The sequence below is a fragment of the Apodemus sylvaticus genome, chromosome 10 (assembly GCF_947179515.1).
Source record: "Apodemus sylvaticus chromosome 10, mApoSyl1.1, whole genome shotgun sequence".
Taxonomy (NCBI): Eukaryota; Metazoa; Chordata; class Mammalia; order Rodentia; family Muridae; genus Apodemus; species Apodemus sylvaticus.
Window position 1 is genome coordinate 54,484,181 of NC_067481.1, and position 26,877 is coordinate 54,511,057.

Here is a 26,877-nt window from a genome sequence, read left to right on the forward strand (position 1 = left end):
TTTTCCCACCACTGAAATTCACGACACTTGAAACAAAAAACCAGGAGGTGGAATGACACAGGGCAAATTCAATTCAGCTCGGTGGTTTCCTCTTTATTGATGTGCCTCCTACCTCCCCACCCAATGTCAATCCCTTCCATCTACCCCCCAAAAAGAAGGTAGTGAAAGGAAAGATTATTGGGGTTCTGAGCCCAGTGGGCAGTTAGAAAGGGAATAGAAACCAAAACAATCATCGGATGTGACAGACTGACAATCAGGAAGTCTAAAGCAGAGTTGGAATGGAGGGAAAACAAGGGGAGAGAGAGAAGTACAGGGCTGTATCTGCCATTACCCCTCCCGCTGAGAGGGGCTGGAGAGGCAGCCTCAAACATTAAGTGCAGGTCCTGAAGAAAGGAGATGGTGTTTGAGCCTGAAGGAGGAACTGGATGTTAAGGAAGGAGCGCCACCTCTCTTTGTAGAATGGACCCCCACCTCAGGTACAGCAGCTTCACAGACCGTAGACGCTTTCATCACTGTAGGCAATGTATAGAAAGAAGTCTTCTTCATGGTGTTCCTGAAGTAAAAGCAAAAAGGAGAGTCAAGGCAACTTGTTACTCAAACCATTTACCACCAATACATTCATTCTTCAAGAATCATTTTAAGCATAGCCTGGTAATTCCAGATGCAGGAAAGGACCAGAAGTTGAAGGCCACCAAGGCAACTTAAGAACCTACTCAAACGGGGCGTGGTGGCACACACCTCTAATCCCAGCACTTGGAAGGCAGAAGCAGGATTCCTAAATTCAAAGCCAGCCTGGCCTACAGAGTGAGCTCCAGTACAGCCAGAGCTACAGACCCTGTCTCAAAACAGAAACAAAAACAACAACAAAAGACTGACCTCCAAAAACCCAAAACAAACAAACAAACAAACAAACAAACAAAAAAAAGCCGGGCAGCGTACACCTTTAATTCCAGTACTTGGGAGGCAGAGGCAGGTAGATTTCTGAGTTCAAGGCCAGCCTGGTCTACAGAGCGAATTCTAGGACAACCAGAGCTACACAGAGAAACTCTGGGTCCGGAAAGGGAAAACAAAAAACAAAAAACCTAAGACTGACCTCAAATTCACTTACTATGTAGCCAGCAACTTCCAACTTAATAGTCTCTCAAATATTTGTTTGCTCAGTGTGTGTGTGTGGGGGGGGGGTGTCATTTAGAGGTTTTGCTTTTGAGATAGGGTCTCATTATGTAGCTCTGGCTGCCCTGGAACTCCCTGTGTAGGGCACACTGGCCCGGAGTTCAGAGATCTCCCTTTCTCTGCTCCCAGAGTGCTGGGACTGAAGCTGTGTATGACCAGGCCCCCACAATCAGTGGTTCTGAAGGGTTTTAATTTGGGATTTTTCAGGTTTTGTTTTTTTTTTTTTTTTTTTTTTTTTTGAGAGAGGGTCGCACTAAGTATTTCTGACTTGTCAGGATAAACTCAAACTCCAAGAGATCCACCAGCCTGTGACTCCTGAGTGAAAAGATTAAAACTGTACAGAAAGAAGCAGCTGTGCTTTGGACTTAAAGGATCAAACATGTGCACCACTACGCAATTGTTATTCAAGATGGGGACTTACAACACCTTTAATACCAGCACTCAAGAGGCAGAAGCAGGAAGATCTCTGAGTCTGGGGCCAGCCTGCTGTACGTGTGGAGTTTAGGGCAGTGGTGGTGCACACCTTTTGTTAAGTCCATGCCTAAGGAGGCAGAAGCAAGTGGATCTCTGGGAGTTCAGAGGCCAGTCTGGTTTATAGAGGGAGTTCCAGGGCAGCCAGGGCTACCCAGAAAAACACTGTCTCCAAAAGAAAAAGAACAACCAACAACAACAACAACAACCACTTCTCAAACTCAGTCTATTCTGTGACCCCAGTTCTTGTTCTTCTCTACCCCCACTGCTATTGAGCTCCCAACTCAGGACAGTCTTGACCTGTTAAAGCGAGCACGCCAGGAGGAACTGCTGACCGTTTTTTCCTCTCCCAACACTCCCAGTACTTCCATGGTACTGTACCTGGTACAGCTGACCCATCGTGGCACTGGTGGGTGGAATGACATTGTTGACAAAGAAAAACAAGGCATCTTCAGCACGGAGATGAATTCGCTTCCGGATCAAGAAGTAGAATTGACCAACTGCCAAAAACAGGAGATGCAAGAAAGTCACAGAGGTCATAGGTGCCTCCAGAAGAGAGCTGCCAGGTGAAGCCTCCTCCCACAGAGTTGGCAGGCCCACCCACAGGAAGAAGCATGCACCATGGGTCAAGCTCCCACCTGTAAGATCAGAAGGCACCAGGTATTTCTTTTTGTCCAGATCTCCTATCCGAGCTTTGGGAGCTTTTTCCACTATCACCTGATAAAAGGAAGGTAAAAATGAGTATATGTGTGTGTGTATATATATATATATATATATATATATAAAATACAGCTATATCAATTAAGAACTCAAGGTACAATATTCCCTTGTACTGAAACCTATTGCAATCTCATTTCTCAATATCTATCCTTATATACGTGGTGCATACAGCATTAGGTCCAGAGATCCTGGCCTCATTGGCTTACCTAAATATTGAGAATTGATCCCAGAACGGCACATCACAATAACTATTTTCATCAGAGAATTCAGGATGATTTGTTTGGGTCAAAACTCTACCTTAAATCTGGCTAGTTGGAAGGATGGCCATGGAAACTCTGGGCTGTCAAGCTCACTAAGGCCTCCATTCTAAGAAATGCCCAGGTCTCTCTCCCGTCCACATCTTAATCCCAGCTCTACTTCAGGCGAGAGACCTTCAGTACCAGAGACAACAGAGTTCTAACCCCACGACAGTCTGGAGCCTGACCTCGGCTTTCCCAGACTCGGCATAGCTTGTGGCGACAGCGTCAGCGACGCTAGCCTCGGCCCTGGCTAGTGTCCTTACCGGAACCCGGTCTGGGTATTTCTTTCGGATTTTCTCGCCCTCAGAGCGGCGCTTCTCGAACGGATGCTCCTCTTTGTACACGAACTTCATTCTCCCGAGAACCGGGCTGGACCGAGCTGGGCTGAGGGAACCCAGGGGGGGGCCGGGACAGGGGGCGGCGGCGGAGGCGGCTTTGACGAACAGACTCAGCGGAGCGATCCACGAATTTGCGCCACTTCCCTATTCACCAACCCCGCCCCTGACCATCCAGACCGCCCCGCCTGCTGACATACGCCACTAGCTCAGCGTGCTAGCGCAACCTGCCGCCCGGCCCTCTTACGCCTTCAGCGTAACTGCTTTGGAATCAATTTGTGGGCTATGCGTATGACATCGCAGATTAAGGTTGATGTTGTTTCAAGTCAACTGAAAACCCTTTCCCTGGTATCCCCACAGTACAAAGTTGAGGACGAAACTGGTACCAACTGGTAGTCATGTGATTTAAGTTCTGCAGTTCTTTTCGGAAATTACGTTGGGGAAAGGCAATTACAATTCTAAGTATTCAGAAAACGTGTAGCTACGCTTAAGGTGGCCGTTGACACCAAAACAAAGTAGTACCCAAGATAAGGGTATCACAAGTCAGAAAGAAAAAGGTTTGCAGACACGCGGGGAACGCTCAAGGATCAGGCTTATATGAACCAATAGAAACTGCAAAAGTCCCAAAGGCAGGGACTACACCAGAGCGGAGGGACACATTTCGGAGTGTTGTTGGTAAAATCATGTGACCTCAGAAAAGGGCGGAGAATCACGTGGTCGGTGCCGGAAAGTAGGCCCGGCTCTGGAGAGGCGGTGCCAGGAAAGAGGGTTCCGCCCCGAGTTACTGCCGGGTGCCAACAGCTTGTAGGCAGCGCCCTCTTAGGCTGTCCACGTCAACTTCCCAGACAAGCCCAGCCTTTCTCCAGCTGTATGCCCTTCGAGAGTTCTAGATTTTTTCCCTCTTCAGCCTTCTATATTCCTACTTTAAAGTTGCCCATCCACTGTCCATCAGGGACTCCATCCAGTCAGTGGAGCCTTTCCTGCCACACACTGACATAAACTACTTTTTCCTTGTGCTGAATCCCACTTCCCCACAACTCCAAACAGCATCTTCCCCTCTGCTTCAGGGGCAGAGCAGAAGTCAACAAAGTTCCCTCCACTTCCAAAATCGTCAGAGAAGGATCTAGGGCAGCTTTGGTTTCAAAGTTATAATGCATGGTTTAAAAGAGGAAGGAATAAAGGAGCTGATTACAGGTATCGTATCGGGGGATTGGAGAAGGAAAGAAAAAAAAATTGAGGAAAAGTATGGGAGGGACAAGTCTGAGAAAGATCCAGTGGCCCAAAATCCCAGTCCCCACCCACAGCCCAGCCCTTGGAGCAGGAGTGAAGAATTAGATCAGTTTTGTATAAGAGTTTTTAAAAAATCAAATCACAACAAAGTTGAATTGGCTTCTTTTGAGCCTCTGGGATGTGTCTGTCTCTCTGGCCAGTCCTGCCTCTTCACCAGACAGTGTCGTCTCCTCCAGGTCTTCTCCTGTCCCAATCTGGCATTTCCACGGAGTGTGAACACAGAGAGTGAGGCTGCTTCAGTCTGGCCCATGTGTCCATCCGGACTCCGTATGCGGAGTGTCGGGCTCCAGGGCAGAGGGGGTGGGAGGGGCAGACTCTGCCCAGGCAGTCCTCACATTGGACAGGGCAACAACAGACGGCTGTCCCAAGAGCTCTCCCTCCCTTTCCCCTCCACCCCAACTCAGGTGGAGGGGGAGCAGCTGTCACCAGAGCCTATGTTGGTGAAGGTTTCGGCTCAGCACCGATCGGACATCAGCAGTGAACCTGAAATGACAGTAACTTGCGTTGGTGGAATACCTTACAGTTAACACCCTCATAACACTAGCACAACAGTCTCACTGGACAGGACAGAACTCGATACCACTTTCTCACAGTGACACAGGTTCAATTTGATAGAAGCCAAAAGGCTACCAACAATGCGCGCTGCAGTAAGAGGACCTGGCTAGAGCACTTCGGTTCTGAATGACTTTTTTTTAAATTCTTAAATCTCCCCCCACTCTTTCTTTCCCTTGGCAACCTACATGATGCCAGTTTTGGTAGTGCACTCCTGCAATCACAGCATTTGAGAAGCTAAACCAAGTTCCAAGTCAGCATGAACTACATAAAAAGAATGTGTTTCAAAAAAAAAACAAACAAGAAACAAACAAAGACCTACAGCCCACAGCCTACTTCCCTTACCTGAGGGCATCCAGCATTGGGAGAAGGTTGAGAAGGGCTGTGTCACTGGGGTCACTGAACCAGGATTTGATGGGGATGGCATTGTCTAGGGTAGGTAAAATTACAATTGAGAAAAGGCAAAGAATTCAGAAGAGCCTGTGAGATTTTCCTGAATATTATTATTTAAAACTCTATATTTTTCACTCACCAAGTCATCAGCTACTGAAAACCCTTCTTTTTCCTCAAATGTCAAAGCAAATTAATAGATTTTACAACAGCTTGAGGCTAGAGTTCTGGTCAAACTACCCCTGTACCTCCCTTGAAGTGAATTTGATAAATAAGTCCTGTTTATAAAATGGACACATAAGAGTGGACACCTCATTTAAAACAGAGAAACAACTTGCATTCAGATCTGCAGGATAGTAGGGACCCAAACTCTGGACTAGGACCCAATTAGCTCCTTGCATTCAGCCTCCCAAGGAGTTAGAGGCATAGGCTAAATAGTAGAATGTTTGCCTGGGATTAGTGTGAGGTTCTGGGTTTCACCCCCAGAACCACTAAGACAAAGTCAGGCCAGCCTTGGTTATCTAAGACCATGCCTCAGAAATAAAACCCACACTAAAATGTCCTTAGAAGCATGTCCTGGTCCTGACAGACCTTTTCCCATACCTGGGTGGCTCCTGTAAGCCCCGGGGGAGTTATCCAGGATCACGATGCTGGAAAGGTCACTGTGGACCACAGAGAGGTCTTTGATGTAGCTGCCCAACTCCAAAGTGCAGTGCTGAAAACGCAGAGGACTATGTAGAACACCCACCCCTCATCCCATCCCACTTCCCTCCCTGCTAACCTGCCGCTCAAACCTGACTCTGGCTCCTTACCTGTCTGTAGTATCTCCTCTTAAGAATGCTTCTGCTATTGTCCAGTTTATCTGCCACAGCAGAGCCATATATTTCCATGCTTGCTGTAAACACCACAAGTTCATACCACTGGCTTACCTGAAGTAGGTTGGAGAGGAATGCAGTGTCATACAAACTAACCAATACTTAAGACATAATTATTCTTTTTCAACCTAGCCCTTTCAGCCTTCAAGTAACACCAAATGTCTGTGAAAACACAAAACATTTGAACTCCCAAACTTCCATGATCAGTGTCTGAGGCAAGCAAGACCGTAAGATTCAGAGACACAAACGTAAAGGTGCAGGATGCCTATGAAAGAACAGAACTGCATCACTGTAAGCCCAGCCTCTGAGAGCCATTCCCCTGCTGTCCTCCCCACAGCCTCTCCTTACCACTGTCCTAGTTTGCCTTTCTGCTGTTCTAACTAAACACTGACCAAAACCAACTTGAGGAGGAAAGGGTTTATTTCATCTTATAACTGCCAGGTCACATTCCATCACTGAGGGAAGCCGGGAAGTCAAAGCAGGAACCTTGGAGGTAGGAACCAGTAGAGACGACAGAGGAATGCTGTTTACTGCTTGCTTTCTTACACAACTCAAGACAACCCACCAAGGGTAGTCACCCACCTCTCCAACAAGGACACAGCATATACTAGGTTCTCAGCTTCTTGGGTGTACAACTCATTATTATTTTAACGTAAGCTGAATATATTCTTTTAATACAGATTCATCTTATCAATTCTGCTTCTATAGAAAACCCTACTATAAACTGGCAGCAGAACATGGGATCTTGATTTAACAGACCAGACCAGACCAGACCATATTGATTTGAGAGAGGATTGTGGAAGCATTTGGAACTTTTGAGCTGAAGAAACCATTGAATGCTTATTCCTTAGCGGGCTGTTCTGGGACAGCTTAGAAGATAATGCTGAGAACTATGCAGACAATGGTGGTTTGGCTTGTAAGTCTCAGAGGGAAACCAAGACTACCAAAACAGTCACTGTAATAGTTTAGATTAAGACTTTGTGGACACAGCACCCACATCAGGCAGCAACTACCTGCCTGTACCTCCAGGTCTATGCGCCCCATCGCCAGGCCTCTATGGACATCAGGCGCGCACATGGTACACAGACATACATGCAGGCACTCACACACATACATAAAATTAAGAAGAAAAAAACAACTCTTGAGTAAAAAGAAATCTATGGACCAAAGCCAAGCATGATGGAGTACACCTTTAATCTCAGCACTAAAGAGGCAGAGGCAGGTGGATCTCTGTGAGTTGGAGGCCAGCCTAGTCTATATAGTGAGTTCCAGGACAGTCAGGACTACATAGAGAGATCCTATCTCAAACAACAACATAACATGTCTGTGGAAGAGAAACCTGTGCTTTAATGGAACAGTGGATGCTAGTTAGCTAGGGCTGAAGAATCACTTGATTAACGAAAGAGACCACCAGCACTTGGGAGGCAGAGGCGGGTGGATTTCTGAGTTCAAGGCCAGCCTGGTCTACAGAGTGAGTTCCAGGACAGCCTGGACTATACAGAGAAACCCTGTCTCAAAAAAACCAAATCAAAAAAAAAAAAAGAAAAGAAAGAAAGAAAGAGAGCAGCATCACTAAGGTGAAATCTATAAACATCTCCTCAGGGTTGGCACACAGTAAGTTATGGTCTAGAGGGAGCTGAGGTTAAATCTAAAGAAGGCAGCCAGACTTGGTATGTGTTTCAGAGTCCCACATGGTACTACTTGTTTTGGAGGTATGAAAGCTCCAGAATTTAAGGGGTTGTGGGGAAAAGCTGAAGCCTGGTAATATGAAAGGACAGTAGAGGCCATTGATGAAGAAAGTACAAGTCTCAATTCCAATGGAAACCCCAGGACTGAAAGATCATGAAGAAAAGCTAAGGTTTGTTACCGGGACAAGGTCAGAGTTCCTGAAAACAAGCTAGGAAGCAACTGGCAAGCGTGCTACCTCGGTATAAGCAGAGATTTTAGCATATTTCATAACCAGGAGCATAGGATGACCGTAGAAGACGCTGGCAGATGTGGAGCACAGCTAGCCTGTGCCTGAGACAAGCTGTTTGTGCTACCACTGGCAGAGCTGGAGAAGTGATGCTGCCCAAGGTCTTTGGAGCCCAGGAGACCATAGGTGAGTCAGACACTGAGCTGGAGGGTTTGGCTTGCAGCACCAAATAGTGGTTTTGCTACGATTTGATTCTAACTACCCTGGTTCTTCCCTCTTAGACTAAGAAAGTAACTTGATTTTGCAGGAAGACTCTGAATACTTAGAGGCTTTCCAAGACAGAGTTTCTCTGTGTAGTCCTGGCTGACCTGGAGCTTACTCTGTGGACTAAGCTGGCCTTGAACTCAGGGATTCAGAGATCTGCCTCCCAGAATTAAGGCATGCAGCACCAACCACCTCCCACCTCCAAGCTTGAATCTGTTGAATATTAAAGTTTTACTTTATATTAAGTGAATGTATGACTTAGGGAATAAAGTTATAGTTTTTAAGGCTTATTTATTTGTATATAGGTATCTGTCCCTGCATAAAGTTACGACTTTTGATTTTCGGTTTTTTTTTTAATGTTTCTGTGGATGTGGGGATGCACATGTACCCATAAAGGCCACAGGCATGAGCACCTTGGAGCTGGACTTACAAGTAGCCGTGGGCTCCCTGATGTGGGGTTTATACAGCATCAGGCCCTCTGAATGAGCAACAAGTACTGGCCACCACTGGGCCATCCCTTCCATCCAAGATTATGATTTTTAAAGTGACATGTTAATTTCTCAAGTGACAAAGGATGGATTGTGATGTCTAGTTTTAATGTCAATTTGCCACACATTAGAACCACCAAATAGGGAGCTCAACAGAAGAACTGTCCTCACTGCCTTAACTGCGGTGGGAGGACCCACCTCGAGCATTGGTAGACACGTCTGGCAGCAGCCCAGGTAGGAAGGCATGACAGAAGGACTGTTTGCCTCTTCCTCATCTGACCTTCCCTCTTGCCTGTGTTGATGCACCGTGCGGCTGCAGCTGCTTCCTTCTCTGACGTCACACCCAGCATTTCCAGGCACCTATCATTAACTAAGGACCAGCAGCGCTTCAGGAACCTTCCAGGTTTCCAGCACCAGCTTCATGGACTGAGCAAGTACCACACTGTCAGCCTCTCCAGCACGAGGCAAACACTGTGGGGCTGCTCCCACTGCTGAGCCACCCAGCTCAAGGACTGCGCACGCACGTAAGTACCAGGTTCTCAGTTTCTCAGGTATGAGACAACTTGTTACTATTTTAATATAAGCTGAAGCATATATATTGATATATTTATATCCTACTGGCTCTCTTCCTCTAGAGAACCCCAACAACTACACCACCTTCTCACCCTCCCTCCGATCCCCTAAGCACCTACTCTATACCGTCCTCTCTCAGGGAGCCCCCTGAGCTTATGCACACTCACCACTTCTAAGAAGAAGTCCACATGGGGTCTCTTATGTACAAAAAACCGGACAGGGTGCTTGTCTATTACCACCTGCAGAGGAACAGAGAAGAGGTAAGGGAATTCCTAAGCACCGCCACACTGGCCCTGCCCCACGCACACTACCTGCTTTTCTCCTCCTGCCTGACCCTGATGCCAGGCCTTGCCAAGCCCTAACCCTAAGACTGGAGAAGAGAGTTTATGTCTGGACACAATGAGAGACACAGACACTCCATAATCTCCACACACCTTGAGGATGAAGTCGGGAGGTGTTCCAGGTCTCACTGTAGGCCTCAGGACCCCATCGTGGTGAGAGTGAATAAGGGTTTCATCCAGATCCAGCACCAGGATCTTCCTCTTCACCTGGGCTGAACCACAATGGGAAGGAATAACACCCACCGACCTCCAGCCCAAAGCCTTGCTTCTCCTCGCTGTCCTTCATCTGACATACTCACCTAGTCGATTCCGGGACAAAGGCGATAAGGGAAGGATATCATATCGAACAGTTTGATACTGAATTACCTAAGAATAATGAGAGATGAGAATTAGAATCCCTTCAAAGGAAATCCTAATTACAATAACGGCAAATTCTGAACATTTCCACGTGCTGGGCACTGTATGTATGACTAGAGCCTCATATGACATCCTTGTAGGGATACAGGTGCACTTCAATGGCAGGACACTTATCTAACAGACAGATAGGTTCAATTCCCAGCACCATGAAAACAAAACAAAAATCCTGGTAATACTGTCAGTATCCTTGTTCAAAGAACAATGAAACAGGCAGCAAGGATTGAACACCCCAATGCCTAGGGCTACACAGCAACTTTTCTATCCCCTGAGTTAAAATGAAGCCTCCATGGGAACAGGAATCCCTGTCAGGCATGCCTGACTTTCCAGTGCCTCAAAGACTGTAGCAAGGGTAACTTAACAGCAGAGTATCTCTTAATGTGATATTATCCTGCTACACTGAACAAAGAAAGAGACACACTGGTGACTTGTCATTTCTCACTGGAAACCAAGAACCTCAGACTCAGTGGGCAGAGAGTAGGAATCAGGAAAGGAAGTCCTTGGATCACTGAGAGGAAGAGTAGCTGAGGGAATCTAGGGGGTGTCAGGTCAGCTAAGTTCCTCTGGCTCAGGGCCACTAGGACTATTTTAACCAACCACCTGTCCGCTTCTGTTTCTACTAGCCAAGTCACAAGTTGTAGTGAATCTCTGAAGAGCCTCTTTATCCTGGTGCCCAGGGGAATGTAGAAAACATTAGAAAGTTCTACTTGCCAAGCTGTCAGGCTAGAGAGCAGGCCAGAGTGACGTGTGTGAGGGCTGTTGCGGAAAGGTGGGAAAGGGACAGGGACAGCATCACCTCGAGCTTTCCAGCTCTGCTTCTCCAAGGTTCTCTAGAAGCTCTTTCCTAATCCCCAGAGCTTCTACGCAAAGCCTGGCCATTCCCTCCTCTTTCTTCTACCACACAAATGCTCTCAGTCCATTCCTGAGCCCTAAGCCACACATTCCCTGCTTGAAAACCAAAAGGCCCAGGCTCCTTTACTCCCAAGGCATCTGCCCTTCTTTTCTCCCTGAGCCTGTGATGAGGGCTGAAACAGCTCGGGTGTCCTGCCCTGCTATCTCGGGTTGCACATGCTGGGCATGGAGGGAGTGCTCCAAGCTCCTGCCAGAGAGGGCGTGGGGAAGAACGCAGCCTGGAAGGGAAGGGAGGACAAAGGCTGTGGGGTCAGTGATTTACAGAAGAGCACAGTCAGAGAGGAGCACTACTCCCTACACTCAAACAAGAAAAAGGCTGTGAGAAGAGGGAAGATTCTCAGGGCAAGGTCAGAAAGGATGAGAAGTCAAGGCAGAAAGAAAACCACAAGAGTTAGGACCACACCTGGTCAGCCTCACACCCCAGAATGGAGCCTAGCTTATCTTAGGAGACTAGGTGAATTTATAACCACTACCCAGAATAATCCTCACCCTAAAGCAGGAAGCGGAAGAAATAAACAGACAGCTAGAGAATGAACCTAAGTCCTAGCCATTCAGTCAAGTCTTCTACCAAGACCTAGGCTGTCAAAGCTTCCATGGGCTCACTCATTTCCCCCAGAATCTGACTTCAAATTTAATCCCGAGGTGGTAAGCTGATGAGGGCATATTAAGGAGTGATGGTAGCTGAAATAATTTTTACCTTGGAGAAAAGCTTGAGGGAGAGAACCCAGAGATGCTTGGGTTCATCCAAACAGTTTCTACACTCCAGGTATCCCTTCATAATTGCTAGAGTCTCCTGGAGAAACATGCCCACCTTCAGATGCAAGCCCTCCAGTTAACAGCCAGCTCTTCTTTGAGACACCCAACTTTAATGTGCTGCCTCTTAAAACTAAAGATTCCTATTGGAAAAGCATCTTTTTCTGTCCCAGGGATTTAACAAGCCCATATACACACAGACACACACACGCTAGAGATTTCCAGAGCCTTTTTGGAGGAGTTCTTCACACTCAAAGCTTTTCCCCAAGTTCCCATGCCTGCTATATATGCCCTCCTACCCACCCACCCGACTGACAAAGGAGTGTCTTTCAACAGGAGGGTCTTTCCAAAACCCCTATCAACAGTTCTGGCTACCAGCAAACAGGTGTTCCCCGCCTCTTCTTTCTTTAGCAACAACTCTAGCTTTCTTAAGGAGAGCACCATTCCAGTCCCCAAGAACTGCCAAATCCTATCCCATGTAGGCAGATTAAAAAAGAAACCAAACCCAGTAAAAAATCGTGGTTCTTTTATTAAGGTCTAAACCCTAATTAAAGGTGTCCTACTTCTCCAGCGGGTAAAACTCTGGCCAAGGCTCCCTTCCTAGGCCCAAAACAGAGGCCCAACACTATCCAAAATTCCGTGAGTACCGCGGACAGAGGACCCCACCACTGCCAGCACCCACGCAAACTCACCGTGCGGATCTGTCTCCGCAAAAGGTAAATAAAGAAGCTCCAGAGCTTGGCGGCGAAGGCCACGAACGTGCGCAGCCCCAGCAGACACTGCGTCCGCATCATCCCGATGACCCCGGCACCGCCGGCCCCGGGGCCCCCGCGGCCCAGCTCCGCCAGCCCCCCGGGGGCAGCCCCCCGCCGCAGGGAGGGGGAACGGGGGCCCCGAGCGGCAGGAGAGGCTGCAGAGATGAGCACGGAGTGGGTGGCTCAGAAAGCCACCCCCAGCGAAGGGAAAGCCCAGCGGAACCGGGAACTGGGGGACTGGCGTGGGCAGCCCGCGGGGGCCCACATGAGCGGGAACTGGCACCGACGACCTCGCGTGGGCTGCAGGCCGAAACAGGTCGGGCTAGGACAGGGTCCTCTGAGACCAGGAGGGAAGGGGATGGAGAATTGGGGGAGGGGGCAGTGGGGGAGGGGGCCAGGGAGAAGGGAGGGAGGGAGATGGGAGGGGAAGGGGGAAGCGAAGGGTGGCCCTCTGCGCAGGCGCGCTAGGGGTCTGCCCCGGGAAGGGGGCGGGCGGGGGCGGCGGCGCGCGATGGGCCGCGGCGACTCTTGGGGGCCTGGGCGCAGGAGCTGGGAAGGAGGGGGAGGGGGAGCCGAAGGGCGCGGAGCGCTGGGCCGGAGTGGCTTCCCCCTCCCCGAGGTCAGGATCTCTTAGCCGCTGAGGAGCGGGGCTGCAGCCTCTGCAGCTGGGCTTCCCACTCTGACAGGCGCCATTTTACCGCCCAAAGGGCTCCCTCCTCCTCTCTTCCCTCCTCCTCTTCCCCTCTGACATTACTTCCGGCAGTGACGTGTATTCACTTCCCCGGGATTGATGTTTCCCTCAACTCATTCTGTAGAGGGAGGGTAGAGTTAAGGAAAGCAGTGCTCTGACCAGGGATGCAGCGTTACGCACGCGCACAAGGTTACTGCGGGGCGGGACCTGGAAAGAAGCCTGGAACGGTGTGGGCGTGGCTGAGTTACGTCATTTATTCCCAGGTTCGGACCTTCTTGAGGATTGGAGCTCGTGCGACCTCTATCCTTGTTCCCATCCCACTGATAACTGTTCCAACGGCCCTTCTCACCCCAGTCATGGTGCAAGAACAGATTAAGGATGTTGTCTCTAGGACTGTGTGCAGAGGCTCTGGGGCGGCCCCTCCGAGTAAGCTTCCTGAGAATAGTGAACAGAAAAAAAAAAAAAAGACAGGCTCCTCTTTCCGGACTTTGCGGTCCTTTAAGGTTGGAAGCAATCGTAAGTGCCCCGCCTCCTTGGTGGTGACGACATCAGAAGGCGTCCTGAGGCATCAGAGATGCTGGACTCGTTGTTGGCCGTCGGTGGTTTGGTGCTTCTCCGAGGTGAGGGATAAAGACTTGCAGTGGTAGCCTTGGGCTTGGCTGAAGGAGCGGGAGCCGGGAGGGCCCGCCGGGGATACCCAGCTAGGGGTGGACGTCCGGGTCGGAGACCCGAGGCCTCAGTAGGTCTCACCCATACTTGGCTCTCCCCAGATTCCGTGGAGTGGGAGGGGCGTAGTCTCCTGAAGGCTCTTATCAAGAAATCTGCACTTCGGTGAGTTAGCCCACAGTTTCTCCTGGTCGTTCCCGGGAAGGGAGCCAGTACCCCCACTCTTCAACATATTTCCTTCATCTCTGCCTTAGTGGGGAGCAAGTCCACGTTCTGGGCTGTGAAGTGAGTGAAGAAGAGTTTCGCGAAGGTTTCGGCTCTGATGTCAACAGCCGGTAAGTAGACATTAAAACGGGTTGCATTTGGACTAAGGGCTTCTCTTCAGCAGACAGCACAGATCTCGTGGAGAAACTGGGATCGTACGGTTTGGAACAGTAAAAGTTAAAAAGTAAAAACTTCAAAGACTGGAGAGATATTTTTTTTAGAAGCTTTAGCCCCAGCTTGCCAACTTGACTGGAGAGTGATGGAGAGGAACGTCAGGATGTCACTCACCCAACAAGAGAGAGCAGTAGACTCTTCAATATTTTGCTGTATGTACATAGCATTCGGGTTTTGGTGTTTGCAGGTTAATACATAGTCAACCAAGAAACTTTTGAGTTTTTCCTAAAATTAATGCCATCGTCTTTTTGTCTATTTGTTTGTTTGTTTTTTGGATTTTTTTTTTCCGAGACAGGGTTTCTCTGTATAACCCTGGCTGTCCTAGAACTCTCTCTGTAGACCAGGCTGGCCTCGAACTCAGAAATCCGCCTGCCTCTGCCTCCCAGAGTGCTGGGATTACAGGCGTGCGCCACCACCGCCTTGCTGCCGTCTTCTTTTATAAGTGTCCTTGGAGTTGGTTTGTTCTGGGCCTTATTATAAGGCTAAGGAATATAGATGCTAGAATTGAGTTGAAAACACAGGGCAGGATAAAGAAACATACTAATTAATAGGCTAAATTAACCTTTGGAAAGAACTTTTTCCCCCGTTTTATTTATTTTACTTCCTCAGAAAAGAACATTTGGTTATTTGTAAAAAGAAGTTGATCCCATTATGTGGCTGATTTCATTATGTGTTGTAGCCTGCGTTATATCTCACTGTGTGGCCCACAATCACCTCAATTCTCAGCCATCCTGCCTCATCCTCCCCTGCGCTGTGGTTATGTTACATGCCACATGTCCAGTTTATAAGATTTCTTCTATTAAAAAAATGACATAAGATCACTGTAAGCCGGGCGGTGGTGACACACTCCTGTAATCCCAGCACTTGGGAGGCAGAGGCAGGCATATTTCTGAGTTCAAGGCCAGACTGGTCTACAGAGTGAGTTCTAGGACAGCCAAGGCTATACAGAGGAAACCCTGTCTCGAAAACAACAAAAAAAAAAACAAAAAAAGATCACTGTAGTAGTACACATTTTTAATCCCTGCACTCAAGGCAGATACAGGCAGATTTCTTGTATCTGAAGCCAGCCTGGTCTACATAGAAGAGTTCCACACTAGTCAAGGCTACATAGTGAGACCATCTCTAAATAAATAATAAATGTAAAACAAATCTTGTTCTTTAAAAGGCACAAATAATTACAATTACTCAAATAGTTGTTTCCTTGAGGTGTTTCCACAATTATATGCTAGAAAGACAAAATTACTTTAAAAGGTTTTTTGTTTTGTCTTTTATCTTATGCGTATGAGTGTTTTGCCTGTATTTGTGGGCCATGGGCATGCCTTGATGCTTGCAGAAATCAAAAGAGTGCTCTTCCAGAGGTGTAATGGGATCTGAATCCCTCTTCTGGTGTGTCTGAAAACAGCTACACTGTACTCATATACATAAATTTGTGTGTGTGTTTGTGTGTGTGTGTGTGTGTTAAGATTTATTTTTTTTAAAAAAATTTTATGTGTATGGGTGCTTTATCTGCATATACACCTGTGTGCTAGAAGAGAGCATCAACTATCATTATAGATGGTTGTGAGCCACCATGAGGTTGCTGGAAATTAACTCAGGACCTCTGGAAGAGCAGCCAGTGCTCTTAACCACTGAGCCATCTCTCCATTCCCAAACTGACATGTCTACAGTGCTGAAGTGAGTGGAGTCTCATTCAAGAATTGAAGTAAAGAGAATAATGCAACATGAAGACAGTATGCCAAGCCTTCATCTTATTTTCATTATGTGTAGAATCAAGTGAAGAGTTAGTGTGTTTAGCAAAATCGATCTTTAGATCTCTAATTGGGCAGTGGTGGCCAGTGCTTTTGGTTTGGTTTGGTTTTTTTTGGTTTTGTTTTTATTTTTCAAGACAGGGTTTCTCTGTGTGGTACTCTGTATTGGAACTCCTTTTGTAGTTCAGGCTGGACTCAAACTCCCAGAGATCCGCCTGCTTGGTTCCTGAATGCTGGTGTTAAAGACATGTGCCACCACACGGAGCAAGCTCTAGGGTCAATCCTTACTATCCAGATGGTCATGGTAGCAGCATGACTTTTATACCAGCACTTGAGAGGCAGAGACAGGCAGGTCCCTTATGAATTCAAGGCCAGCCTGGTCTACATAGTGAGTTCCAAGCCAGCCAAGGAAACCTAGTGAGATCATGTCTCAGAAAATAATAGGAGCTAGAAAGATGGTTCAGTGATTAAGAACACTGGCAACTTTTCCAGAGGACCTGGGTTCAATTCCCAGCACTCACATTGCAACTATCTGTAACTCTAGATCGAGGATATCTGACACCTTCACACAGATGTGAATGCACTCAAAACCACCAATGCACATTAAATTAAAATACAAAAAGAAAAGAAAAATACTACTAGAAATGAGTCACAGGGGCTAGAAAGATGGCTCAGTTAAGAGTGCCTGCTGTCCTTGCAGAGGACCTATACAGAGCACCTGTATTTCCAGCTAATGTCCTCTTCTGGCTTCCTTGGGCATCTGTACTCACTTGCACATAATCATACACTCACATATAAACACATAATTTAAAGTGAGATAAAATAGCCGGGTGGTGGTGGCACACGCCTATAATCCCAGCACTCTGGGAGGCAGAGGCAGGCGGATTTCTAAGTTGGAGGCCAGCCTGGTCTACAGAGTGAGTTCCAGGACCGCCAGGGCTATACAGAGAAACCCTGTCTTGAAAAACAAACAAACAAACAAAAAGTGAGATAAAATCCTTGTTAAAAATCATAAACTTCTTTTAGGGACCAAGAAGCCTGCTCAGAAAGTCTGATCTCTAGCACTGCATAAACCTGGGTTCTGTGATTCCAGCACTTAGGAAGTTTAGATAGGAGGGTCAAAAATTCAAGGTCATTCTTGACCACGTGACAGTTTTGACCATATTCCCTAAAACTACTACTAATAGTAATTGGAGGAAGAGGTAGATCTTTAGGAATGTCAGATTACCTGAAGGAGGAGTTTGAGGCAGCTGGGAACTGAGGCAATGAGGAGTGGTGACAACATGGGCAAACCAAAACAAAGACCTTAGAAGTAAAAAGATAGGCAGTGCATCTGCTGACCTATGAGCTGGCAGAATAAACAGACATCCCTTTGAGTTACTCTGAATGGAGCTTAATTTAGTCCTAGAGACCAGGCTTACATCAGCACTCACTGCAGGATACTGATGGACTTGTCCTGAAGGCAAAAGAAGTAACAAAGTAACGAATGACTAGCATGAGAGGTCAGAGAGATAAAGAGGTACCTGACTGTAGATAGGACTTATGGAGCACAATAGAAGTTCAGATGTTGGGCCAAGGACAGTTGGGAGAGAGTTAACCATACTGTTTAGAACACTAGTGGTGGAGCACGCCTTCAATCCCAGCACTTGGAAGGCAGAGGCAGGTGGATTTCTGAGTTGGAGGCCAGCCTGGTCTACAGGGTGAGTTCCAGGACAGCCAGGGCTACACAGAGAAACCCTAGCTTGAAAAACCACAAAAAAAAAGGGGGGGGGGAAGAAAGAATAGAGTCACTAATCTATAGATTACCTTGTGGAGAAAGTGGCAGCCTGGATGTGTAAACTAGTTAGAAAGGTTACTGCAATATCCACGTTGCCTCACTAGGCATATCTGTACTGAGAATCAAAAACCAGGAGCTGTGCTAGGACCCTGGGGATAGAACAGTGGATGAGGCAAACGTGTGTCCTGCCCTAGTAAATCTTAGAAAATGATGGTAAGAAATAACCTCACGCCCAGTGCATGGGAGACTCTATACAGGAGAGGGCTTTTGTTGTTCTTGCTTGCGTTTTGGTTTTTGAGACAGGGTCTCAGTACATATCCCTGGCTGGCCTAGAACTTACTATGTATACCAGACAGATCTTGAGCTCACAAAGATATGTCTGTCTCTACCTCATGGCTACTAGGATTACATGCTAAAACCAGCAAAATTTGGTTTGGTTTGGGTGGGGGATGGGGGGGTGTATTTCAAGACAGGGTTTCTCTGTGTATGTAACCCTGGATAGCACTGGGTCTTTAGATTAGGCTGGCCTTGAACCTAGAGATCTTCCTGCCTCTGCCTCCCAAATTCCACCACAGCGGGGCCAGAATTTTTTTTTTTTTTTTTTTTGGATTTGGTTTTTTTCGACACAGGGTTTCTCTGTATAGCCTTGGCTGTCCTGGAACTCACTCTGTAGACCAGGCTGGCCTCAAACTCAGAAATCCGCCTGCCTCTGCCTCCCAGAGTGCTGGGATTATAGGCGTGCGCCACCACCGCCCGGCCAGAATTATTTTTTAATAATGTGTATGTATATGGATACGTGCACATGAGTGTAGGCATCTGTGGAATTGAGAAAAGGGCATCAGATCCCCTGCAAGTAGAACCCACGAAGAACTGAACTCCAGCCCTCCCCAAGAAACGTATCCACTCTTGATTACCAAGCCAACTCTCTTTAATAGCCAGAAAGAAAGTTTAGAACAGATGTCAAAAGAACTTTAAAGGGAGCCGGCCAGTGGTGGCGCACACCTTTAATCCCAGCACTTGGGAGGCAGAGGCAGGCAGATTTCTGAGTTCTAGTCCAGCCTGGTCTACAGAGTGAATTCCAGGACAGCCAGGGCTACACAGAGAATCCCTGTCTTGAAAAACACCAAAAGTCTGGCAATGGTGGCACACGCCCGTAATCCCAGCACTCTGGGAGGCAGAGGCAGGTGAATTTCTAAGTTCAAGGCCAGCCTGGTCTACAGAGAGAGTTCCAGAACAGCCAGGGCTATACAGAGAAACCCTGTCTTTAAAAAACCAAAAAAAAAAAAAAAAGAACTTTAAAGGGTAGAATTCCCAGGTAGGTAATCCTAGACAAGATCTAAAGCCAACTTTGGAACTTAGGTTATGAGACACTTATGTCTATGTTGTCAACTACTAAATCCTTCCATTAATTAGCTTTCATTAATGTTTAAGGGGTTGGTGAAAATTGAGAAAGAGTCCAAAAATTAGTAAGAAGTTCAAGGTTGTAATATGTCTTCTATTTTCTCTTTGTAGCCTTGTTTACCATGACCTCTTCAGAGACCCTCTTAACTGGTCAAAACCTGGAGAAGCTGTCCCTGAAGGACCTCTAAAAGCCTTGAGATCCATGTGCAAAAGGACAGATCATGGCTCAGTCACCATTGCCCTTGACTCGCTCAGCTGGCTGCTGTGTCACATTCCCTGTGTTACACTCTGTCAAGCCCTACATGCTCTGAGCCAGCCAAATGTAGACCCAGGTGCGGTTCCCCCTTTGTTCTTTCCCCTAGTACAGCTCCTCCTACCAAAGAATGCCACCCCTTTCCTTTCCACTCCAACAGAGGCATCAGGAATCTCCAGTGTGACATTCTGCCATCTCCTTTTGGGGAGAATATGGGGTGGAGTGTTGGAGTTGGAGACTTGTTGTTTTAAGACTTAGGTGTCTATCTAGCTGGGCATGGATGGACACACCTTTAACCCCAGCAATCAGGAGGCAGAGACAGTTGGATGGATCTCTGTGTTTTCAAGACCAGCCTAGTCTACAGAGCTAGTTCCAGGACAGCCAGGGGTTACCCAGAGAAACCCTTTCAAAAAAACAAAACAATAACATCAACCAAAGAAGAAAAAAAAAACAAACCTGTGTGTTTGTGAGTATGCATACCCATATCTGATATATGCAAGTGTGTGTGTGCAGGTTCATATACCCCTGCAAAGGGAGGCCAGAAGAGAGAATTGGGAACCTTCCCTGTCATTCTTTGTCTGTTCCTGTGATGCAGAGTTTAACTCTGAACAAGCCTCAGCTGTCCCCTTGGAGCTGGGGTTACAGTATGGACCTGAATGCGGGGTGCTGGATCCAGATCTGTCCTTATGATCGTGAGACAAGAACCCCTGAAAGCTGGGCTCCAGCCCTGGTGGAGTGTTCTGTTTGGTTTTTTGTTCTTGGTTTTTACACAGGGTCTGTCGTCCATGGTTGCCTGGAATCTAGAGTATCTGCCTGCACGGCTAGAACTCCAGAACCTCACCCACATTAAGAGTGGTGTGAGGATTGTGTTTGGTTTACATTTGTGTGATTTTTGCCTGCACGTATGTCTGAGCATCATGCGCTTGCCTGGTGTCTGGAGAGACCCAAAAAGGACATCGGGTCCCACATAAGTGAAATTATAGATGGTTGTGAGTATTCAACGTAGGTGCTGAGCATGGATCCTGGATCCTGTAGACAAGCACCAGGCTGTTAATTGCTGAGCCATCTCTCTAGTCCCTGTATTTTGTTGTTTGTTAACGTCTCTCTATGTACCAATTGTTCTGTGTACTGTTCTGATTTTAGTTCTCCACTTTTTTAATACGAGGTCTCATATAGTCCTTAGGATCATAAAATTCAAAGCCGGCTTTAAGTGGGTATATAGTCAAGGATAACCTTAAACAACTTTTTTTTTCTATGAAAACTTTATATTGTCACAAATTACGCTTTTATACATTATGTTCCTCATTTATGCATTAAGCCTCCAGTACACTAGACAGTTTCTTTTTTTATTATTTTAGTAATTTTTTTAAATTAAAATATAATTAAGTCATTGTCCCATTGTCCCCTTCTCTCCCTCCAGCCCCTCCCAAATGTTCCCTCCCTCAAATTCATTCCTAAATCTGCCAATACAGCCTGTGTAAACATGTATGATTTCAAGGCTGACCACTTAGTGTTGTGTAACAAATTGGGGGACTTTTTCCTTGAGAAGATTCGTTTTCTCTTACTCTCAATATTCCTTAGTTGCTTTGTAGTTCATTGTCTAGGGTTCAGGCCCTATGAGATTTTTTGCCCCTTCCGTGTTAGCTTGTCTGTTGGGGATCTCCCTTGCTCACGTCTTGTTTATGAAGCCTTGTTGGTGAGACTTAATGGGTGTAGCTGCTGTGATGTTTCTAAGAGATGAATCTGGGTGAACTTCTTTTCCTCTGGTTCTTACAGTCATTCTGCCCCTTCCCCAGATGACCCTTCAGCTAGGGCTGCAGGAGTTGTGCTGTTGGTGTCAGCTAGGGCTGGGCACCACGGTCATTTGTTCTCTGCATTTTGGTCAGTTATGGTTTTCTGTAATGGTCTCAGTCCAGCTAGATCATAGTGAAGGATGTGCAGGGTCTGGCTGGGCAGAGGGTGGGTTCACCCTGCGCTTCCAGTCCCCTGCTTTGGCCTCCTGACCCTGAGTCCGGGCCTGTACCACCATGCATCATGTACAAGGAGCTCGGGCTGGAGGCCGGGGATTCCTGTGTGCCAGACAGGTGTGCTCAATAACTAAGCTATGTCTCCAACCCCTTATCACTCCTTTAACAAATATAAATACAGTTCAATATCAGGTACAGTTTTAAATAATGGAAAAGCAAAGGCTGACCTTATAAAAGGTCATAAAAGATAAAAAAAAAAAAAAAAGTAAGTGTCTGGAAATGAATTTCCACATTCACAAAAGTCCATTCAGGGTTCATGCATACTGAATGAGGTGCTGATGCACACCTGTAATCCAGAACTTAGGTGGAGGATCTGACTCATGCTCAACTAAATAACTTAAGAGTAGCCTGGGCTACTTGAGACCTTGTCTCAAAGAAAATAAATAAATAAAAGTAAAAGATAACAGTCATAAGATGGTCTGACAAGGGATATAAGATAGAGGGATTGTTTTGACTCATGCACTGATACCTTAAGAAAGGAACTTGTATTTTTTTTTTAAGATTCATTTTACTTATTATATTTATTATTATATGTAAGTACACTGTAGCCGTTTTCAGACACTCCAGAATAGGGGGTCAGATCTTGTTTTGGATAGTTGTGAGCCACCATGTGATTGTGGGATTTGAACTCGGGACCTTTGGAAAAGCAGTCAGTGCTCTTAACCGCTGAGCCATCTCTCCAGCCCAAAAGGAATTTATCTTGATGAAAAGGGATCAACCAGACAAAAATGTGGCCCAGTAGGAGCCTGGATTGGCTTTGTAGATACAGGAAGCTCTTATATGGGGGGCAGGGTGGTATGGGAGGGATATGGTTGTGAAGCCCTGTAGTCCTTGTACTAGGAAAGCAGATCAGTTCTAGGTCATCTTTAGCTTTATTGTGAGTTCAAAACCATCCTGGAAGCCAGGCGGTGGTGGTGCACACCAGTAATCCCAGCACTCGGGAGGCAGAGGCAGAGGCAGGTGGATTTCTGAGTTCGAGGCCAGCCTGGTCTTACAGAGTGAGTTCTAGGACAGCCAGGACTATACAGAGAAACCCTGTCTCGAGGAAAAAAAAACAAAAAACAAAACCATCCTGGACAGCATAAGACCCTCTCCCCTCCCCCCCCCAAAAAAGAGGTTAGTATCATAGCTTTAGGGTAAGCCAGTTGAATCTGTTGTATAGTCTGGTCTAAAAATGCTGACTCACATAAAAATTCAAATGTTGATGGCTGGAGAGATAGCTCAGTGGTTAAGAGTACTTGCTGCTCTTCCTTCCAATGGACTGGAATTTGGTTCCCAACACCTATACCCACCCGCTGTTTCAGCTTTAGGGGATCGAATACCAGCACTCACTTCTGGCCTCTGGATACCCACACATCAATAAAAACAAACCTGTTTGTTTGTTTGATTGATTGATTGATTAGACCTGGCTGTGATGGCACACACCTTTAATCCTAGCAGAAGCAGGCTGATCTCTTACAAGTTCAAGACCAGCCTGGTCGAGATTGAGACCATCTAGTGAGACCTTATCTCAAATTAATTTTTTTTAATTACAAAAGAAAAATATGTGCCAAATTGAGCCATGCAGCAAGCTGGCTCGGTGGATAAAGATGTTTCCCACCAAATCTAATCATCCAACACCTGTACCACCCAGTAGAAGAACAGTTTACAAAAAGTTAGCTCTGATGTATAAGCATGCCATGGCACATACACATAAACATGCATAAATAAACGTAAAGAGTGAAGTGTGTCCCCTGTTGAGTGCAGTGGATCTCAGGTAATGGTCCCAAGAGGAAGGAGGAGGCAGACATCCGCAACATACAGCATCTCAGTAGTTAATGAGGCTGCAAAGTTCGCAGGCACATGATAAACTGTTCCTGTGGAAGTCGGTGGTCCCCTGGCCAGATCAGCATTGGATAATTAAGGTGTGGACTAGCAGAAGCACAGATTGGTGTGGTGAGATGGTAAGGTTGGTCCAGTTACCAGTTACAGTGAGTCCTTCCTTCCCTTCACTGTTTGCTCCTAAGACCTTCATGAAAATGCTACCTGATGTCTTTCCTCTTCTGCATTTCTTGTCCCTGTCCAGGTGATAACTCCCTAATAGAGCAGGTGCATGTCCTGGGCCTCCTACATGAAGAGCTTCATGGTCCTGGCCCCCTGGGAGCATTGAACACCCTTGCTCATACAGAGGTGATTCTGAGTGGTAAAATGGACCAGACTTCAGCCTCCATCCTCTGTCGAAGGCCCCAACAACGTGCAGTTTACCAGGTCAGGAGAGACAACAGAGAAGACTGGAGATTAGGATCGGAAAGGCCGGTGTCTTAGGGTTTCTGTTGCAGCTATGAAACACCATGACCAAAGCAGTTTAAGGAAGAAAGGGTTTATTTGGCTTACACATCCACATTGTAGTCTATCATTGAAGGACCCCAGGACAGGAACTGAAACAGGACAAGAAACCTGGAGGGCAGGGGCTGATGCAGAGACCGTGGAAGAGAGCTTGAGCTGTTCACTGGCTTGTTCAGCGTGGTTAAAGAACCCAGCACCACCAGCCCCTCGAGTCCACCCCACCTCCCGACTCTCTTGATCACTGATTAAGGAAATAGTCCACAGCTGGCTCTTACAAGGGCATCTCCTCAATTTAGATTCCTGCTTTCAGATGACTTGTGTCAAATTAACATCAAACTGGTCAGGACAGGCAGCATGATGGGACAAGCAATGAAACTTGTTGTTCTCTTAGGAAGTGGAGGCAGGGATTCAGGAGTTCACGGTACCTGGTGAGCTGAAGGACAGCCTGGGCAGTGTGATCCTGAGGCCTTCCTACCTCAGAAGCAGACAATAACAGAAAGCTGACCTGATTACTTCTGTGCTGATTTTGTTTTGTTTAAGGCAGTGCCTTCACTGGATAGCTTTTTCAGCCTGGAATTTGATTTTATATTAGATTAAGGCTAGCTTTGAACCCACAGGGATGTCAGCCTCTGCCTCCCAAGTGCTGGGTTAAAGGTGTGTCCCACCACACCTAACCTGGGCTTTAGATTTGTGGTGCTTGACATCCTTGGTTCATCCTTGTTATTTCAATGGGGAACTAATGCAGATGTGTTAACATGTAAATCCCCTGAGTGATAAAGCATAAGAGCCAGGATTTGAACTCTGGGCTGCTCGACTCCATAGCCTATAAGCCAGCCAAACACACTGTGCACACCTTTGATACCATCACTTGAGAGGACAGCCAGGGCTACATAGAGGAAACTCATTGTTTCAAAAAAATGTCCATTAATGTAACCAACTAAGGGCGGTGCCTTCAGCAGATGAGTGAGGGGATTGTCTGTTTGTCTGTCTTCTCTAGACCTGGCGGTTCTCCATTCTTCCTGATTTCAGCCTGGATCTCCATGAAGGGCTTCCCCTCCGTTCTGAGCTACACTCTGATCCTCACACCACCCAGGTATCAAAAATAGCAGGACCAGAACAAGGGTGCGAGCTTAGAGTCTGGCAAAAGGAAAAATAAAACTAGAGATATTAGCTGGTCAGCAGTAGCGCACACCTTTATTTTATTTATTTTTTGTTTTTTGGGTTTCGTTTTTTTTCGAGACAGGGTTTCTCTGTGTAGCCCCGGCTATCCTGGAACTCACTCTGTAGGCCAGGCTGGCCTCAAACTCAGAAATCCGCCTGCCTCTGCCTCCCAGAGTGCTGGGATTACAGGCTTTTTTTGTTTGTTTGTTTGTTTGTTTGTTTGTTTGTTTTTGAGCGCACACCTTTAATCCTAGCACTCAGGAGGCAGAGGCAGGTGGATCTCTTGAGTTCGAGGCCAGCCTGGTCTGCAGAGAGAGTTCCAGGACAGCTAGGGCCATACAGAAAAACCCTGTTTCAGAAAACCAAAAGAAAAAAAAAGTAGAGGTGTTGGGGGTCTGGAACTTGAAACGTAGAACTGAGCAGTTACAGCACTTGTATCTACAGGTGGATCCTGCGACTCGGTTGACCTTTAACCTTCACTTGTCCAAGAAAGAAAGAGAAGCTAGAGACAGCCTCACTCTGCCTTTCCAGTTCAGCTCTGAAAAGTAAGGCTGGGCTTGGATCTCTGCATCTGTGTCAGAAAGGTGGGGTGATGACAAGTTGTTGATTAACCTCAAGATTTTATAGGGGCTGAAGTCCGCCTCCAGAGACCAGTCTAGGGAGTGGTTCCATACCCACCTATACCAAACTCCCACAAGGATAGTAATGGGCCTTTCTGTGTTTCCCTTCAGTAAAGCTATGGGCCCTGAGTAGCCATGGGCCAGTAGAGCCAGACCAGATGGAGAGGTGACCCTTTTCTCCAGGCAGCAGTGGCAAAACCACAATGTCTGTGAGTGTCGCAAGGGATTGTTCCCAGGAGCTCAGGAGATGCTTCTTGCTCTGTACCCGGTGTGTGAGTGGGTGTGAAGCAAGGCTGAAGAGTCTCTGCCTTCTAGCTAAGGGCCTGGGTCTCTTAGAGCAGTACAAGATAGTCCCTATTCCAGAACCTAGTGATACTTCAGCACCCATCACTCTCAGAACTTTAGGAAAAGGAACCAACTTAGGGTTGGTTACCTATACTAATATCCTCGTCACCTCGAAGGAGCTATCCAGATTTGACCTAGCACCCACCCTCATTGTTCCTTCCCTCCTCAGACAGCAAGCCCTGCTGCATCCAGTGCTGGGCCAGACTGGCCAGACTGCTGGCCGCATCTTCTATGAGCCGGATGCTTTTGATGACGTGGACCAAGAAGACCCGGATGATGACCTAGATATTTGACAGACAAATGGGAGAGGAAGGCTGTGGCTCAGAACCATCCTGCTGTTAGCAAACTTTACCTTGTCCCTAGGCTGCTTTTGTTGCTTTGTCTGTAGAAGCTGTGTCAAGTGAGCCAAAGAGCAGCATCAAGCTGGGGCGAAAAGTGTGCTGAGGTGTTATGTGTGCCCAGAAAACAAGAAATCCCCTTTTGCATGCCCATTTCTAATAAAAGACGTGTGTGTGTATGTATTAACCAAAATCTCTGGTAACTGCTTAAACAAGAGTAGATGTTGGGGATGGTGAGATAGCAACAGGAAAAGGTGCATACCACATTCCCAATGACCTGAGTCCCTGAGCTAAACTATGCGAAGCTATCCTCTGCCTTACACGAACATACCCACCCATATACCATTAGGGTACACAGAATAATAATGAGGGAGCCGGGCGGTGGTGTCGCACGCCTGTAATCCCAGCACTTGGGAGGCAGAAGCAGAGGCAGGCAGATTTCTGAATTTGAGGCCAGCCTGGTCTACAGAGTGAGTTCCAGGACAGCCAGGGCAATACAGAGAAACCCTGTCTCAAAAAAAAAAAAAAAAAAGTCAATGGGGGGAAAAGGTTGGAGGCGAGCGGGTA

General features: G+C 47.0%; 3 protein-coding genes across 4 annotated transcripts; 1 reads left to right on the top strand and 2 right to left on the bottom strand.

Moving 5' to 3' along the window:
* Positions 1-67: 67 nt before the first annotated feature.
* On the bottom strand, positions 68-3,137 carry Gabarap (GABA type A receptor-associated protein). The gene is made up of 4 exons (XM_052197555.1): positions 2,927-3,137; positions 2,283-2,361; positions 2,026-2,144; positions 68-553 (listed from the first exon to the last, which is right to left on the bottom strand). Exons 1-4 carry the CDS (start codon positions 3,014-3,016, stop codon positions 488-490), a joined length of 354 nt encoding a protein of 117 aa, XP_052053515.1. The 5' UTR covers positions 3,017-3,137; the 3' UTR covers positions 68-487.
* A 994-nt stretch (positions 3,138-4,131) lies between these two features.
* On the bottom strand, positions 4,132-13,268 carry Ctdnep1 (CTD nuclear envelope phosphatase 1). 2 transcript variants are annotated; one of them, XM_052197552.1, is made up of 8 exons: positions 12,458-13,268; positions 9,986-10,052; positions 9,780-9,898; positions 9,513-9,584; positions 6,043-6,159; positions 5,822-5,945; positions 5,186-5,270; positions 4,132-4,771 (listed from the first exon to the last, which is right to left on the bottom strand). In XM_052197552.1, the coding sequence occupies exons 1-8, from the start codon at positions 12,557-12,559 to the stop codon at positions 4,711-4,713; spliced, it is 747 nt and encodes a 248-aa protein (XP_052053512.1). In that variant the 5' UTR covers positions 12,560-13,268; the 3' UTR covers positions 4,132-4,710. The 2 variants fall into 2 exon arrangements, with proteins under 2 accessions (XP_052053512.1, XP_052053513.1); XM_052197553.1 differs by having other exon boundaries at positions 5,834-5,945; positions 12,458-13,262.
* Positions 13,269-13,678: 410 nt separating this feature from the next.
* Elp5 (elongator acetyltransferase complex subunit 5) lies at positions 13,679-26,503 on the top strand. The gene is made up of 8 exons (XM_052197551.1): positions 13,679-13,831; positions 13,982-14,042; positions 14,132-14,212; positions 19,353-19,573; positions 23,587-23,768; positions 24,844-24,939; positions 25,452-25,552; positions 26,142-26,503. The coding sequence occupies exons 1-8, from the start codon at positions 13,786-13,788 to the stop codon at positions 26,263-26,265; spliced, it is 912 nt and encodes a 303-aa protein (XP_052053511.1). The 5' UTR covers positions 13,679-13,785; the 3' UTR covers positions 26,266-26,503.
* Positions 26,504-26,877: the final 374 nt, after the last annotated feature.

Bases quoted from the DNA above. Each gene is read 5' to 3' on its own strand.
- Gabarap (XM_052197555.1), bottom strand. From the start codon at position 3,016: ATGAAGTTCGTGTACAAAGAGGAGCATCCGTTCGAGAAGCGCCGCTCT. The intron at 2,145-2,282 runs GTGGGAGCTTGA...TGTTTTTGGCAG, and splicing joins GGTGCCTTCTGATCTTACAG to TTGGTCAATTCTACTTCTTG. The intron at 554-2,025 runs GTACAGTACCAT...CTTTTACTTCAG, and splicing joins CGATGGGTCAGCTGTACCAG to GAACACCATGAAGAAGACTT.
- Ctdnep1 (XM_052197552.1), bottom strand. From the start codon at position 12,559: ATGATGCGGACGCAGTGTCTGCTGGGGCTGCGCACGTTCGTGGCCTTC. The intron at 10,053-12,457 runs GTGAGTTTGCGT...CATTATTCTTAG, and splicing joins TGCGGAGACAGATCCGCACG to GTAATTCAGTATCAAACTGT. The intron at 4,772-5,185 runs GTAAGGGAAGTA...CTGTCATTTCAG, and splicing joins CCAATGCTGGATGCCCTCAG to GTTCACTGCTGATGTCCGAT.
- Elp5 (XM_052197551.1), top strand. From the start codon at position 13,786: ATGCTGGACTCGTTGTTGGCCGTCGGTGGTTTGGTGCTTCTCCGAG. The intron at 19,574-23,586 runs GTGCGGTTCCCC...GTCCCTGTCCAG, and splicing joins CCAGCCAAATGTAGACCCAG to GTGATAACTCCCTAATAGAG. The intron at 23,769-24,843 runs GTCAGGAGAGAC...TGTCTTCTCTAG, and splicing joins AACAACGTGCAGTTTACCAG to ACCTGGCGGTTCTCCATTCT.